This window comes from Xyrauchen texanus, chromosome 47 (genome assembly GCF_025860055.1).
Source record: "Xyrauchen texanus isolate HMW12.3.18 chromosome 47, RBS_HiC_50CHRs, whole genome shotgun sequence".
NCBI lineage: Eukaryota > Metazoa > Chordata > Actinopteri > Cypriniformes > Catostomidae > Xyrauchen > Xyrauchen texanus.
This window is the reverse complement of record NC_068322.1, coordinates 13,839,144-13,857,284: the sequence shown is the minus strand read 5'-3', so window position 1 is coordinate 13,857,284 and position 18,141 is coordinate 13,839,144. Positions and strand designations below refer to the sequence as shown.

General features: G+C 39.9%; 1 protein-coding gene across 4 annotated transcripts in view; it reads left to right on the top strand.

Annotated features, from left to right (window-relative positions):
- sox5 (SRY-box transcription factor 5) overlaps positions 1 to 16,399 on the top strand; it is a 293,062-nt gene extending 276,663 nt beyond the window's left edge. For 3 of the 4 annotated variants that reach the window (XM_052120818.1, XM_052120817.1, XM_052120816.1), the window contains 6 exons: positions 1,160 to 1,331; positions 5,018 to 5,175; positions 8,482 to 8,584; positions 9,571 to 9,744; positions 11,778 to 11,994; positions 12,489 to 16,399. In XM_052120818.1, coding sequence (XP_051976778.1) covers positions 1,160 to 1,331; positions 5,018 to 5,175; positions 8,482 to 8,584; positions 9,571 to 9,744; positions 11,778 to 11,994; positions 12,489 to 12,786 — 1,122 coding nt within the window. In that variant the 3' untranslated portion in view covers positions 12,787 to 16,399. The remainder of the gene's footprint in view (positions 1 to 1,159; positions 1,332 to 5,017; positions 5,176 to 8,481; positions 8,585 to 9,570; positions 9,745 to 11,777; positions 11,995 to 12,488) is intronic. The other variant, XM_052120819.1, reaches the window with a different exon arrangement.
- The last annotated feature ends 1,742 nt before the right edge of the window (positions 16,400 to 18,141 follow it).

Sequence of the window (18,141 nt, the reverse complement as noted above, 5' to 3'; positions counted from 1 at the left end):
ACAACAGTGACCGAAGACTCACTCTGCCAGACGAAGATGATTGACAGCTGTGCTGTGGACAAGGGCTGTCCAGGTCATGCGATCCTGGAGGCCTGCATGTGCCCACATGCTTCCCATGCTGTTCCAACTTTTGCCTCATTTGAGCTGTGAAGCTATAAAGAATAGAAACAGCAGAGAGGATGGTGAGGCTTCGGTGCCAATTGAGCCAGGTCTGGGCCTGTTTGTTTAGGTGATGGGCGGGGCTGCATCTGCCATACTGAGATCTAATTGGCCCTAAAGCTGGGTGCATTTCTGATGTGATTACACTGTCAGCAGGGTTCATTTCATAATAGCGATGTCCACATGGTCGTGTCCAACACTGGTAACCTGCAGAAAAGATGCAGTGTTGTTTATGAAGTCGTTGAGCAATAAGGTTGTGCGAGATGATAAAAATGAGAAATATTCTATCAAATCTAGTTTTAAACACAAGTAACAATTCATAGAAATGTGGGTTTCATATTTTGTAAATATTTTTTAATTGTTTTGGAAAAATTACAAAATTATTTTGAACTTAGATATTGAAAACATGTTCATCATAGTAGAAATATATTCAATAATTGTTTTGTGTGAATTGTTTGTTTTTTTACTAATAAATCTAGACAAAAAAAAGATCATCCTGCCATTTACCCTACTATCTAATTAATTTTTGAACACATCTGAGACTAAAATGCATGGGTTAAATAATCATTCATGGCTTATGTTTATGGAATATGCCAATATTGTGCATTCTGTGCTTGTGTTGGTTTGTTGTTTTGTTTTTCATTAAACGCAACATGTTTGGATGAATATGTGTGTGAATCTTCTCGCCTTAAGCATGTTTCTTTACATTGTATGCTCGCTTTGTCCCTGTTCTCTTGTTTGATTGAGCATGGGTGTGCTGCATGCTGGCAATGCGCAACGTCAATCCAATACTTAACATCAGCAAGTTTATCAATTTGTCTGCGCAACCACAATTATTTCACCTTTCTTTGTGGCCTGGCCGCATTTGCTAAAAAAAATTCCTATTTCATTATCCTTGGCGTGCAGTCAGCTGATTTGACCCCCACTGGGAGTTTTGATTTGGTCCCAAGTCTCTTAAGGAGAAAAATCACACCAAGCCAAACGTGTTGCTGTTTTGCAGGACGAGGGCGCTCAGCCCTTGAATCTGTCGTCCAAGCCTAAGGCATCTGAGAGCAAGTCACCCACCTCCCCCGCTTCCCCACAGGTCGCCACCCTGAAGCTGGGCCCCGGATCCCTGAAGCACAGCGCCCCCTCCAGCATCGGAGGACCGCCATCCAGACTCAGCTCCATAGGTACCTGCACCTCCACAGTCTATTACAATTCAATAAACCCACACGAATCACAACCGCTTAATGTTATTTCCTATTGCCCCGAACATATCTCTCAGGAGCATTTCCTTCTCCCTGGATGTGTTTTTCTGCTTGTATGAGGGGGTAATTGATGTTACATTTTTAGGTTTGTATAATTTAATTTTGCCTGAAGGGCACATTGTCAAACATTTATTAATCTAAATGGTGGGGGAGAGCTTGTTAAGCAGCTGCGCTTGGAAGTGAAAGGGAGCGAGAGCACGCGAGACATAGATGGGCTTTAGCTGCATTTATTTCAGTTGTTTAGAGGTGCTGAATAGAGAAACACAAGCCTTCCTGACAGGCGCTTAGATTAGACAAGCCTCTTATACAACTCTGTTACCACCCACAGCACAAACAACATGCATTAATAACACAATAACGCAATATTCTCCCCTCCCCATCCCTCCCCCCTCACAACAGTTAGCCATTTCAGACTTCTTGCCTGTAATCGCAGTGTTTTTCAACAAATCCTGGGATTTAATAGCAGATTATTGGATTTGCCACCCAGATGTTTTTTATTCTGAAAAATGGATTAGGAAGTAAAGTTTTTCTCTGGAATCCTTTTGAACATATTGAGGCGAGCGTTTCCTTTGGATCATTACACTCGAGAGTGCCATATGTCCCATGGTTATTCCATCTGTCCCAAGTCTTTAGTGGTCAAGTATCGTAACTGCCTGCAATAACAGAAAACCACTTAAAGGGAAGGTTCACCAAACAAAAGAACAAAAGAAATTGTCATAATTTACTCACACTCAGGTTGTTTGAAACCCAGCAATTTTGGTTGAGCTATCCCTTTAACATGCTGTCTGTATGACATCATTCTTGACAGATCTCTTTGTACGCCCTTTTTTGTACAATTTCCTTATCGATCCATCATACATGTTCTCCATCTTTTCGTCTCTCATCTATTTGACCTTGCTGTGACATCCATCCTGAGACTTCCCAGCCTACTCAACCCCATGTGCCAACCTTTCTGCTCCTGTCACTGTCACCATGGAAACACAACACTGGAGCCTGTCAAGGGCTGTGTCCTTTACGCCCATCACTCTCCCCTGCTTTCACTCAGACATGAAAATTACAAAGTTTTACTTTGCAGTTCACTATTATGTGAAGTGTGAACTGTCATTTGATATACCTAAAGTGATGTACGTTATAGACTGGGAATATTACCCAAAAAAATAATAATAATTATGTCATAATTTTCTCACATTACTCAGGTCTTTTTCAACCCGTATTACTTTCTTTCTTACATTGAACACAAAAGGAGATGTTAGGCAGAATGTTAGCAAAATGTCAGAATGGCAGAATGTCAGTCACCATTCACCTTCATTGCATCTTTTTTCCAGCCAATGAAAGTGAATGGCTGTTATAGAAATATTCCCACAGTAAGGGAATAGTTTTAGTTTGGTCAGTTCTATTCTATTTATGCCCCAGACGTTTTTTGACCAGATTAAAGCGACTGTCAGGAAGTGCTTGTGGTGCCAAATCACACCATGACCTGTGGCCACTTTAGCAGATTCCCCAGATGTGACTTTTAGTAGGGTTCCTTCCTCTGTCATCTCAAATGAAAGCATTTAATCCATCCTATCCAGCATTAACAGCAGGATTAGGCCAGATAAAGACTCATAATCTAGCACAGGTCTTTGTTAGATCTATCCTGGCGAGATAATGCTCCGCCATACACACACAGACTAGCTAACAGATGTGGCTAACGGCTTGGGTGGTTAAGCTGCTGAGAATAATACAAATAATAGCCATGAAAAGATGGTTGGAAACATCTTTGAAATGCTCGGGGGCAGATGTCGCCGAATGGGCCAAATTAGGCCGCTTAAGGCTTTAATATAAATAATCTCTGCATTTTTTTCCACTTCTAAGATTTCTACGAGCTTTGGTCTGAATAAAAGTCCACAGAATGAGACAGAGGCTGTATTTATATATGTGGTATGGCACTTAGCAAATCTCTGAATATAAAAATGCAGATTTGTGAGATTTTCATAAGGCTTCGGAGCACCTGCTTTCAACTGGATTTCTTTGCATGCATTTGAGTGAGTGTGTGTGTGTGTGTGTGTGTGTGTGTGTGTGTCAGCTGTAGGGATCTGATGACATTTGCACTGTAAATAAGTAGTAGTTCACATTTACCTTGATCATATTATGTGTATAGACATTAGACAATTTAAAGGCCAAAGTATACAGATTTTCTCGACTCGCAGACACGGACATCGTCTATGCGGCGACCTTTGACTCTACTAAAAGAGTATCACAAAGAAGTTGTAGTGGGCATGCGTCAGACGTGTTCATATTTGCACGGTCAGAAGAGAATACTCACAAAGGCAACGCAGTCGACCAGACACGAGTTGATCCGGAACACGTAAAAAATGAAATATGCCTGGGCCTTAAAGGGATAGTTCATCTAAAAATGACAATTCTGTCATCACTGAGTAAGCTCATGTTCTTCCAAACCTGTATGACTTACTTTTTTCATTGAACACAAAAGGAGATGTTAGACTTTTTCTCTTTGCTCTGAGTGAGTGAGCTTGCGAGCGTGCGTGCGTGCGTGGTGTGTGTGTGTGTGTGTGTGTGTGTGTGTGTGTGTGTGTGTGTGTGTATTGAGCTGGTCGTGCCATAGGCAGGTTGAGTCAGAGTGGTGACAGTTAAATGGTCAGTGTGTGTTCGGTCATTTTAATGCAAACGCTGATAGGTTCACCCTGCATCATGCACAATGTTAATGGGTTACACCCCAAAGCCCAGCAGTGTTTTAGTGTTGGATGGCTTCACTTTAAGTCCATCTGTTAAATAAAAAATGCTCTATATCAATGTGCTTCATATCAACACATGTTCATGCTATAGCACAGCAAAACATAATTTATTAATTAGTATTTTTTCTTATTATTCAGTAAAAAAACAACTTAGAACATCCTTAGAATATTTCAGAGAAAATATTTGGCTTTTTATGTTATGTTATTTGTTGCTTGTTTGTTTGTTTGCTTTTGGCATTTGTTATTAGATATACTTTAAACAAGGAAAAATAAGCAATTCGCAGATGGGCTAAGAAAAAATTCAAAATGATTTCTCAGAAAACAAGCCTTTTTATCTCATGCAGTTTTTCTTTTCAAGTACATTTGTCTTGTTTTATTGATGTTTATATATTTTTATTGGTAAACAAGATAAAATATTGATTAAAGGAATAGTTCAACCAAAAATGAAAATTCTCTCATCATGTACTCAATTATAGTGAAAAGGACTTAAATATTGATCTGTTTCTTACCCAAAGTGATTGTAGCGCTTTAGCAGACATTCATTTAACCACTGGAGTCTTGGATTACATAAAAGTATGGATTACTTTTACAATGATTGTCTGTGCTTTTTGGAGTTTTAAAGTGCTGATCACAATCCACTTGCATTGTATGGACCAACAGAGCTGAGATATTCTTCTAAAAATCTTTATTTGTGTTCTGTTAAAAAGAAAGAAAGTCATGCACATCTGGGATGGCATGGCAGTGAGTAGTTGATGAGAGAATTTTCATATTTGGGTGAACTGTCCCATCAAGAATATATCATGATAATTTACAGGGTAACTCCTTTACAAAACCTGTGCACTTTCTCACTTCTCATACCTGCTGTCCCTTTAGATCTGCTGTCATCCATCACCTCTGGCGGCTACCTGAACGACCATGAGGCCGTGACCAAAGCCTTCCAAGAGGCGCGACAGATGAAGGAGCAGCTGAAGAGAGAGCAACAGGTTCTGGATGCCAAGGTGGCGGCAGTCAACAGCCTGGCGCTCAACAATGTACGCTCAGAAAATGTTCGATTAAGCCTGATCTTGCATTTACACACTCACTCGTACATTCGTATTGATTGCCACTCGATCTGACTTTTTTTCTGTGGAACACAAAAGATGTTAGGCTGAATGATAGCCTCAGTCACCATTTACTTACATTGTATGAAAAAAGATGCAATGAAAGTGTATAATTTGGAAAAACATATGATTAAACAAGTGATGAGAGAATCTTAATTTTTTTGGCTAAATTATCCCTTTAAACCAAAATAAATAATAATTCTGCAAATTCCATCTGGGCCTGCCCATCACCAACAAATAAGGTGCCAAGATTAAAACTGCAAAAACTTAAACAGATTAGTTCATTAAAACAGGACTTGTTTATTTTTGCACAAAGTGATTATCCAAAGCTGTCAGTTTTTTCTTGTGAAGAGTAATGTTGGAGTTGGTTGAGCTCTGAAAGCTCTTTTGTTGTACACGGTGGTCGTGTCCGGGAGGCAGGCTAAGGGCAGGCAGGGTGCAGTGAACAGAACGCTAATTCTAACGCCATGGCTGACGCTAATGTGAAGTGACTGGAGAGACTCCTCAGCCGCGCAGCTAAATTGGGCTTGTTTGCTAAACACACTGGAGTCAGCTGCTCCGCACACCAAGCAAAACGCTACAGCACAGGAAACGCCTTCGACCACAAATAATAAAACACTCACTTTTTGAGGTATTTCAATACAAATGCTTTGAAATGCATAAACATCAATTCAATAATGGATGCTTTAACCTCGTCCACCTTTAACGTTGTGATTGTGCACATCAGCAAATTTTATTTCATAAACCATCATAAATTCATATCAACAGTGGCAATTGTGCGGTATCTGTCATCATTTACTCACACTCATGTTGTTCCAAACCCGTTTGACTTTCTGAACAACATGAAAGTGAATAAGTGATGACAGAATTTCTATTTTTGTGTGAAAAAATCTCTTTAACAAAGGCATTTTTATGGATTAGTTGATCTCCTGCATTCGGTTTAATGCACACATGCTCACACATTCACAGATTTCTTCTCTCTGCCATGCATGCTTAGTGGCTGTGCTGATTGCTACTAGGTTAATGAAGGTGCATTAGGAATAATCCACATCTCCCAAGCACTCTATCCTTATTATGATTTACAACAGATCAGCTGCACTTTACCCTGACCACAGCTTTACACACAGACACACACACACACACACACACACACACACACTCGCCCTCCACACTGCATTTTTCCTCACATTTAGAGGGGTTATTTTTGATTAAAGCTACACATTTAAATGCTGCAAAAAGGAATAGATTAGTTGCGGTCAACGTGAGGGCAACACACATGTGAAGTGACTGTGAAAATGAAAGAATATTATCAGTGATTGGTGCTGTCAGAGAGGATGTGGATGTGTTTTGCCACACCTGGTAATGATGGGACAGTTCACCCAAAAATAAAAATTCTATCATCATTTGCTCACCGTCATGCCATCCCATATGTGTATGACTTTCTTCAGCTCTGTAGGGCCATTCATTGCAAGTGAATGGTGATCAGACTTTTATAGCTCAAAAAATCACATAAAGGAAACTGAAGTAATCAATATGACTCCAGTGTTTAAATCCATATCTTCAGAAGCAATATGATAGGTGTGGGTGAGTAATAGTTCAAAATGTAAGTCTTTTGTTACTTTAATTCTCCACTTTCAATTTTACATCTAAAAGTTACATGTGGTGCCTGTTTAGTTTCACTTTCACATCTGAAAACGAAAGTTAAATTGGAGATTTAGTGTAAAAAAAAAAGGCTTAAATATTGTTCTGTTTCTCACCCACACCTATCATATCGCATCTGAAGATATTGATTTAAACATTTGATGTATTTGCATGCTCAGTCATGCACCAATTATGCTTAATGAGCCAACAACTTGTAAGGTCACGGTTTTCCTTGGTCGGGGTAAGGTCATAACTGGCTTATCCAACAAGCACTTTTTGACATCGAAAGCAGCGAATAATGCAATGATTTCAAGTCTCATGTTAATGAACTTTCTTGCGTTCTCAGATGTTTTAATAAGATGATTTTTGGTAGTTATCAGCATAGTGGCATGCATGTAAACACACTGAACGTAATGTTGCAGTTCCTTATGCAGTTACCATATAACTGAATATCTCTGTTTTATGTTCTCACCTGAGCCACTTGAGATGCTTGGTGACTGTAAAATTTGGCCCCTAAATGTGTAACTAACTTGTTCTCTCCCCGTTTGTCTTTTTATCTCTCTAATTCTCTTTGTTACATGACCTCCCCTCCTACATGACATTAGTCCACCTCAGAAAACCCTTCTAATGTTTGTTTTCCTCGTTTGGCCATTATCTCCTGATTTTAGATAATTACTGCCCCTTTCTGTATTAACTTCACTCTGTGAGTTAGAGAAGTGAATCTGCTGTGCCCTTTTAACATCATGTTCTCCATGAACACATGGTAGGGTCAAACCGAGCCTTGTTCCTAAACCCTTTTGTGTGACACAAAGCTAAATGGATTTTGTGAGATGAGCGAGGCCAATTGTGTTTGAGATTAAGGCAAGTTTTACTGTTGATCCAAAGCCAAAGTAGTTTTGGTGTCGTAGTCACATTATCAGACCTGATCATCTTTCTCTCCCTCTCTTCCTTGCTCTCTCCAGGGAGAAATCCTCTCTCCATTACACATTCATTTAAACCCCACTCACTAACTCAGTCTGAACAATTAAATCTCGATGGCTGTGAAATGGTGTAATGCATTTCATTATGGCGTCGCAAAAGGCCTGGGTCACTCTCTAATGGTGAGGACTGTGTTTTAAACATAGCGTTGATTCAGGATGCAGTCTAATTGACTAATTAAGCCCCAGATGCAGCTCCGGGGGGGTGACGGAGGGGTGTGCATGTTTAGAGAGTGCATGGGGGTGTTGTGTTGAAATATGTGGCCTGGCCACATTAGCCATGTAAATGCATACTAAATCTTCTTTTTATTGGGTGTAATAAATACCCAGGAGGCTATGCGGTCCAGCCCGCTCTCATCTCTAGAGCACTCGTGCTCTCTAATGCATTGACCTTAGGGCTGAGTGAGAGAGAGAGAGAGAGAGAGAGAGAGAATGAGTGTAAATAGATTGCAGGTTGCTTCCACGCAGCTTGGAGATGATGGATAAACATAAGCTCACTTTTTGCATTTTCACATGATTTCTTTTATGTATCTACTTCCAAGCACTTGATTGGTCAGTTCATTTTGATGAATGTGTACTGATTTGACGATTATGAATCTAAATGGATTGGTTTGTGTAGGATAAAGCAGCTCTGGAGAGCTTGAGCCAGCAGTTAAAGCAGTCTGAAGAGAGCAAGTTCACTCACGCTATGATGGACTTTGGCATTAGTGGCGATTCTGATGGTAAGATATTATTTTACTGCATACCATAAAATACTCTCTCAACTGATGTGATTGTGTAATCCAAAAATCCAGTTTAAAGTCAATGTGAAATCAAAATCAACATTACTTACTTCTTAATACGCTGTAAAGTGAACAATGGAAAGGATGAGGCGAGAACCGGCATGACAATATAAATAATAGTTTAATGAAGAAATAAACCAAAAGATACAAACACACACACATAGGAAGGACAGCTGACCGTAAACAGTCTCTCTCTGTCGCACCACCATCCGCAGTTGGCCTTTATCCCACTCCGAGTCTTGATTAGCCTGATCAGGGACCGGGTGTGTAAAATCACCCTCCGCCCTGTCACATACACATTCCTGGTGTTATTGTGAACTTTTCATCTGTGCGCATTATTCCAAAGGAAACAAAGATTTTTAATCAAAGTCTGATAACTTGCTCTGCCTCTGAAACAACTTCAGATTTCAGTTAACATCACATAGGTCATAGGTTCCATTGGATAATGTTAACAAAAAGCCATGAAGTTTCAGGAGTCCTTCACAATTGATTGCAAACCCACATTAAGTTCTACAGTACCTCAATTCTAGTTTGGAATGCATATATTTTATGATCGATAAAATCAAGGACACTAATACATTTTGTCTAAAAGCTCATTATTTTTACTACGTTTATGCCTCCCTTCCACACTAGAATGCCGTTATCCTCCACTGAAAAGGGAGCAATTAGAAAACTCTTTCCATTATTGGATACTTAGGAAATTGATAACGTTAGGAAACTGAAAACAGAGGTGTCTAACAAAAACTGATTAGTATGGATGTGGCTCAAGTTCCTGATTTTATCAAATCAAGTTCCACCTTTTTTGTCACTCAGAAATACATTACAGTGCTTAAGTAAAATGGGCTGTGAAAGGCATTTCATGTTGACTTGACAGGCATTCTTGACCGCTATGTTTTATTAATTCGTGCATTTCATGTGTAATGCAGGAAGTCCCAGTGTGTCAGACTCACGGATCTTCAGAGAGGCTCGAGGGCGTGGCAGCAGTGAGCCGCACATCAAGAGACCCATGAATGCCTTCATGGTCTGGGCTAAAGATGAGAGGAGGAAAATCCTACAGGCTTTCCCTGACATGCACAACTCTAATATCAGCAAGATCCTTGGTGAGAGACAGAGAGTACTGTATTGCAATAAAAGAGAAAGAGCGATAGTAAATTTACCCAGCCACTTCAGGTTTACTAGCTCTTGCTGTGCAGTTTTAGGCCTTTGATAGAAATGTGTCTTCATTCAGTTTAAATTGGCACACACTGGATTGCTTATCCATAATTGGCTGAGATTTGTGTGTACATTCAAAGTGGGTGGGACTTAGAGACTGGGAAGAGATGCGAAGCCTGCCACAGACACAGAGAATCCCATCCTTTCTTCCTCCCCAACACAAACACATAGACATTCCCGCACTGTATTGTGTAACCACTGCCTAATGAATCGCTCTAGAGGGCCGACTCCAACAATGATGATATAATTCATTATGCATTAAACCAGCACTCCAGTCTGTCTGACATTTTCTCCAGACCTCTGGGATTGTGTTTGACATTTTAAAGAGCTCCTAAGCATTTTATAACGCTGGGAAATCTGGTTTTAATAAGGCCCGCTCTCTCAATTGTTAACAGAAGGAGTTTTCCCTTTCCAGCGCTTCATGTCAGGACCAGTGGTGACAGCTTTTTCCCATTAAACATACAGTAGGACTGTGCAAATTCAACACAGGTTCACACACACACACATACACATGCATAATGCCCAAAACACACAAGCTCCTGCAACAGGTTTTTGGGAAATAGACAATAGTTTGTGTTCAGGGTCCAAAATGAACTTTTGTCACCCCTGGGTGAAGTGTGAAAATGTACCGCACTGAAATATTTCTTAACGGCCATGAAACTACTTTGCATACATTTGTTACTAAGCGCAGGTCATAGTGTCACTCACAGCATCACACAAGTTAACCTTGGTTCTTTTAGGGAGATGAGTGAGACATCTCACTATGGGACACGCCCCTTGCGTGGTCATCCATGAAACCCTATGCAATCACGCTTGATTAAAACAGGCTGCTGGCCAGTGCACCTATATAATCAGTAGCACTGGCCCAAAAGGGCATAGGTTACAGCCTCGCTGGCCATAACGGAGCAATTAAAAGTACAATCCCCTTCTGTGATCTGATTCTGGACAGAATGAGGAAGATAAGACTGACTGGTGGAAAAGCATACAACAGAGTCTCTTGCCAGGGATGTGGCAATGCATCTACCCCTAATGTAGCGAGCGTCCTGTTCCGTCAGTGAGAAGAACAGCGGACAATGCACATTTTCCTTGGAGGCTAACAGATCTACAGCCACCTGGCCATATTTGTCCAATATCTGTTGTACAATATCTGGGTGGAGTCTCCATTCTCCTGGGTGAGGGTTTCCCTTCGACAACAGATCCGCCCCAATGTTCAACAGGTCTCAAACATGTGTCGCTCTGAGAGATAGCAGGTGTTTCTAGCTCCATAACAACAATTTTCTTGCCAGGGCATGTAGATTCCTCAAGCGAGTGCCTCCCTGCCTGTTGTATATGCGACTACTGTTGTGTTGTCTGATCTAATCAACACATGACAGCCTCTTCGCATCAGTTATATTAGTGACAGCCAGACTATCAATGTTGCAATTCAATTAAAATCACGCATTATGGTGCAGTTCCTATTAAAGTTTGTCGTGAGCTGTTTTATTTTTTCGCCAAAGCCAATTTGGTGAATAAGTGCATTAATTTTGGATCCTGCGTGTGTGTGCTAGTGTGTGGATGTATGTGTGTTAACAGGCCTGTGTTAATGAGAAATAAAGGACACAGGTACACCTATTGAGCTCTGATAATTAGTTGGAGTGTGTTAGTGGCCCACTTAACCCACTTTCACCTGGGATAATGACGCATGTCACCAGTGTGTGTGTGTGTGTAAGTGTGAGTGCATGTTTTTAAGGGCAGAGAGCACACTCAATTCTGCTCTGTTTGACATAAACCCCTCTCAAAGGTACTCATAAGACCAAACAAAAACCCTCTCTTAGAGCAAAGTGTGAACTGCCATACCTGGCAGTTCAGTTAAAATGTGAATTATGCATGTGCATCTATGTGAGGTGTGCATTTGTTCTTTAACAGCTCATTGTTCTTTCAGGTTCTCGCTGGAAGTCCATGACAAACCTGGAAAAGCAGCCATACTATGAAGAACAGGCCCGTCTTAGTAAGCAGCACCTAGAAAAATACCCTGACTACAAATACAAACCAAGGCCCAAACGCACCTGCCTGGTGGATGGCAAGAAACTGCGCATCGGCGAATACAAGGCCATCATGCGCAACCGCAGACAGGAAATGCGGCAGTATTTCACTGTAGGGTGAGTTTCTTATTGGTTTTTATTTTTTATTATTTTAGAATTTGTCTTAACTCACTGAAAGCAAAAATGCAACGCTACGACACACAGTCACAGCCAATCAGAACATATTTGATGATTAATATGTGCTTCTGTGGAGCAGGACCCTTACTAAATGTAAAACAGAATATTAGGCCTTGTTAGTCACCATTTGCTGTCATTGATTGGATTAAAGAGCAGCCGACATGTTGTCAACACTCTTCAAAATCTCCTCTTGTGTCACAAAATGAAGAAAATCATACAGGTTTGGAATAACATAAGGATGAGTAAATGTTGACAGAATAAAAATGTTTGAGTGAACACCCTTTAGCAAGGGTTTATTGAAGTAAGATGAAAGTAAGTCAAAGTGATGAGCAATCCATTAATGCCTGTTTGTAAAGTTTACATATTAAGGTAACAGCATGCTGAATATTTTTACCCACACCATACTAACAGATTGTGTATTTGTTATACTATAGGCAGCAGACCCAGTTGCCCTTGTCCTCAGCGGGTGTTGTGTACCCGAACACACTCTCGATGGCAGGAATGCCATCTCCACAGATTCCCTCTGAGCACTCAAGCATGTCCAGTAGCCCTGAACATGCCCCGCCCATCAGCCAGCACTCATACCTCAGTGCCCACAAAGGGGAGCGGCCTCGAGTGAAGGTGGAGGATCTCCGAATGGACGGCGGCAACGGTGACGCATATGATGACTTTGACTACGAAGACGATGACGCCGACTATGGCAGTGACAGCGAGAACCACATCGCTCAGTAAACATGCCAGTCACAGCCATCTCAGCCATTAACATGCATCTTACACAACAAAACTTTGTTCCGTCCCCATACACCTTCCAATCAGGACTCCTCCAGAGCCAAGTCCCTCCCACGGGAGTCTCGATAATGCAGCAAAGCACAGGACCTGTCAATCAAAATGACTGTTACATGAAAAGGAGGGTCTTGTAGAGGAAGTGCAAAACTTGGCATTTGACTCCGGAGCGAACATACTACGGCAAGTTCGTATTGAATCACGAGTAAGCTACGACAACAGGAAAAATTGTGACCAGTTTGTTAATGAGACATTTATTACAAAATGAAAACACGGACCTGTCAGTTGACCTATCATAGACACTTTAAAATGGTGGACCTGTATGTTTCTAAAAAGACACTTTTAAAACAGCTTTTTTCTTGGTTCTATAATATTCTCACTCAGGTACACAGTGCCAACAAGTGGCTTGTGAATGTGATTTTGTTGTTTTTGTGCTACAGTTTTAGTAGAGAAAAAAATACATTTATTTTCCTCTTCACCGTAAAAGCACCTGACAGGAGTCACGACAAACATTTCCTATTTTCTGAATCTTTCTGTCACCCTCATGTCCATGTCCTCTCACAGTCAACGATGTCTTTTCTTTTGGACGAAAGGATGGAAGGGAGGACTCAATTCCCTTCACTCAGGAGTCTGAACAAATGCTGGATGACAGACAATCCCTCCTTCCTCACATCTTTTCCTCTTGACACACTTTTACTTTTTCCTCTTCTCTGTGTCTCTGGACATCGACGTGTCTCTCTCTCAGGTGTGGAGACAAACTTTATGAGATAGCACAAACTTTGTGTTTGGTGAACAGCTGAGATGGCGATGGTTGTCGAGGAGAGTGAGGCCTCGAGCTGAATCATTGTATGCGTGCACATTTCGTTAAGTTTGTAATTCCTTACATGTGTGTGGATGAATGCGCCTTTCATAGATTTTAAGTTTATTTTTATTACATGTAGACGGTTGATGTGCTGGTCATATGAACATTTAAAAGCATTCAATATACAGTATACAGTATGTAATACAGCAGACAGAGACATGCGAAAGTAAACCAAACATTTAATATTGGCACTGCATTAGTGCAGAGCATCACAAAATGAGGTAGATCGGACATGTGCCACGCTTCATTCCTTCGTTCCTTCCTACTTCTTTTCTTCCTTCTTTTCTTCCTCCTCCCTTCCTTTTTTTGCTTACACCTTTCCTTCTTTGCTTCATCATACTTTCCTTCCTTGCATCCTACTTCCTTCCTTCTTAATACTTATTTTTGTCTTTCTTTTTCTTTCTTTCTTTCTTTCTTTTTTCTGAAGAGCCTGTGCTTGAATGGCATATTGAAGGAGGAGAAAAAGAGTTTCAGAGTCGTGCCAGCAGTGATTTGCTCCCTGTGTGGCTTACACTGTCCCACTCCATCTTATGCACCTGTGTGGCTGCTGTTGGCACAGCAATGCCATTTGATTGACGGCTGCCCTAACTGTAACTACATTGCCAGCCTCTCACTGGCCTGGTGTGGGCATGAGCGGGCAGCTGGATGGGAGAGAAACACAAGCTGTTTAGTGAACATCAGCCAGATACATCTCTCGCTGTCTGCTCTCCTATACTTCTACACAGAAAAAAAAAAAGAAAAAAAAAAATTATTTTTTTCGTATTCGGTAAAAACCAGTAAAACTTGTTTTCCAGTAAAAAGTTGTGAAATAAAAGTGTTTTATTGTGTAAGATTTGTTTTCAGAGAATATATCTTGATTATTATCTTACACAATTTTCTTCTCAAATAAATTTAGCTATTATTATGGATTTTTACTGGAAAACAAAAATGATTAATATGATTCTTTTGCACTTAAAAGCCCTACACAGCACAAATCAAATGATATATTCAGATTGCATACATTTAATACAATATACAAATAGTATATTTGCTTTGCTAGAGACATAATTTACACTTTAACACTCAATCTTACCAAATGCATTCGACTTAGTCTATTATTATTATTTTTTGGTTCAGTCAGATCCAGCTCTGTCTGTAACAGTCATTTATATTTGTGTTTGACTCCATGTCAGCGTCACTCTGCTGTCGAGGTTGAGAGGAGCTGTTTCAGACTCTGCATGTCAATGTTTTAGTTTGTATTTGCAAATACTGTATTTTATTTTCATTAAACATCCTCTAGTGTAATAATATTATTAACATTAATTATAAGAATAGGCAGCATTTCCTAAGTTTAGTAAGTTATGTACAGTTTAATTTATTATTTTCTCCAGTTGGATTTTTTTTATGATCGTATGGAAACTGCGCTTGATAAAGCATTATATTTAGCTGGGTAGTTATTTAGATCTCAGTATGTTTCATTTTATTTGAATTTTTTTTCCAGTTTTTTATTTTTGTTTTTTTATTAATCCTGTTTTGACGCTGGTATATCTCTGAGAAAGTGGTCACGGTGAACTGCTGACATGAAGGAAAAGAGACTCTTCTCTTTTTTTATCATTTTCTTTTCTCATCCGTGCATCATTCATGAACTCCAAACACATTTCTTAAAGCACTAGGACTCTGGATACTCAGAGAAAAACATAAGAAGAACATGATACTTTTATTTGTAATGGTTTATGTATAATGTGAAGTTTAGGTTCCTATCTGTTGACATCTCTTTTTCTTTTTACTAAAGATAAAGAAAATTATATTATACCCCTGTTGATATTGAACAGAATGAGCGTGGATCTTGTTTACTGAGGTTTGTCATCCTCTTACGATTCATTGGAACATCATTGGTTTGGACTAATGCGTTTGTATACCTACTGTGTTTTAAAGTACAGTTCAGATCAGGGTTACAATTCAGAGCATCTGACTCTTGAATCTAAACACAGAACCTTTCTGAATTAGTAGTCAGATTGTCTGATTCCAGTGAAGCTCCAGTGAATGGCCATATTTCTATCTGTTAGACTCCAGAATTGTTTTAGCTCCACACTATGTCTCCCTCTGTCAATCAAACACAGAATGGTGATGTCACAATCATAAAATAGCAGCCATCTGGTGTGACCATGTTTTCTTATGTAGAAATTCCCACAATCCTATTAATCGGACACATATGCTAGAGGAAGGACTGGCTGGTTTATCATACAGGGTCACATTGTGTCAGTTATCTGTCGACACGGTAACATCATGGTTTTATATACACATAAATATGAGATGAATTTGAAGATTGTGACAATGATGATTACCTGTATTATGAACAATAATAGATAAGACAATCAAAGTCATGTGTGGAGCGCAAAACAATATTAAACGACGACAAACAAAAAGTACTTAGATACTTATCTTACCATCTCAACTTGAAAATCGAGAAAGATAATTATGTAAATATAGCATAGAGTTATAGATTTATATTTTGTTCATAACACAGTGTAATATAAGTTGTATATTTCTTTCTCTCTTTTATTGATGTTATTCATGCCACAATAAAAGCAAGAGTTACTGAACTCTTATGGAAAAAAAGAAAAAAAAGCAAGCCGTGGGTTACCACCATCTGTTCTAAGTTGACGTTTTTCAGTATTACTGCCAGTCAAGGCTCAAATAAAAACAGCAACGTGTTCTGTATCTCTACCGTGTGTCTGTGACTCCTTTTTCTGTCCTTACACAACTCACAAACTCAATAATTCCAATGTACCACTGAATAGTGTTTGATCCCAACTCAGAGATGCAACTCCAGTCAGACATGGTTCCCACTCTCTTTCAGAAACCAACCTGGAAATACAGGTGAAACTCGAAAAATTAGAATATCGTGCAAAAGTTCATTAATTTCAGTAATTCAACTTAAAAGGTGAAACTAATATATTATATAGACTCATTACAAGCAAAGTAAGATATTTCAAGCCTTTATTTGATATAATTTTGATGATTATGGCTTACAGCTTATGAAAACCCCAAATTCAGAATCTCAGAAAATTAGAATATTGTGAAAAGTTTCAGTATTGTAGGCTCAAAGTGTCACACTCTAATCAGCTAAACACCTGCAAAGGGTTCCTGAGCCTTTAAATGGTCTCTCAGTCTGGTTCAGTTGAATTCACAATCATGGGGAAGACTGCTGACCTGACAGTTGTGCAGAAAACCATCATTGACACACTCCACAAGGAGGGAAAGCCTCAAAAGGTAATTGCAAAAGAAGTTGGATGTTCTCAATGTGCTGTATCAAAGCACATTAATAGAAAGTTAAGTGGAAGGGAAAAGTGTGGAAGAAAAAGGTGCACAAGCAGCAGGGATGACCGTAGCCTGGAGAGGATTGTCAGGAAAAGGCCATTCAAATGTGTGGGGGAGCTTCACAAGGAGTGGACTGAGGCTGGAATTACTGCATCAAGAGCCACCACACACAGACGGGTCCTGGACATGGGCTTCAAATGTCAAACGTCTTACCTGGGCTAAAGAAAAAAAGAACTGGTCTGTTGCTCAGTGGTCCAAAGTCCTCTTTTCTGATGAGAGCAAATTTTGCATCTCATTTGGAAACCAAGTTCCCAGAGTCTGGAGGAAGAATGGAGAGGCACACAATCCAAGATGCTTGAAGTCCAGTGTGAAGTTTCCACAGTCTGTGTTGGTTTGGGGATCCATGTCATCGGCTGGTGTTGGTCCACTGTGCTTTATTAAGTCCAGAGTCAACACAGCCGTCTACCGGGACAATTTAGAGCACCTCATGCTTCCTTCAGCAGACAAGCTTTATGGAGATGCTGACTTCATTTTCCAGTAGGACTTGGCACCTGCCCACACTGCCAAAAGTACCAAAACCTGGTTCAATGACCATGGTATTACTGTGCTTGATTGGCCAGCAAACTCGCCTGACCTGAACCCCATAGAGAATCTATGGGGCATTGCCAAGAGAAAGATGAGAGGCATGAGACCAAACAATGCAGAAGAGCTGAAGGCCGCTATTGAAGCATCTTGGTCTTCCATAACACCTCAGCAGTGCCACAGGCTGATAGCATCCATGCCACGCCGCATTGAGGCAGTAATTAATGCAAAGGGGCCCAAACCAAGTACTGAGTACATATGCATGATTATACTTTTCAGAGGGCAGACATTTCTGTATTTAAAATCCTTTTTTTTATTGATTTCATGTAATATTCTAATTTTCTGAGATTCTGAATTTGGGGTTTTCATAAGCTGTAAGCCATAATCATCAAAATTATATCAAATAAAGGCTTGAAATATCTTACTTTGCTTGTAATGAGTCTATATAATATATTAGTTTCACCTTTTAAGTTGAATTACTGAAATTAATGAACTTCTGCACGATATTCCAATTTTTCGAGTTTCACCTGTATAACGGGGGGAAAAGTCATGGAATGATC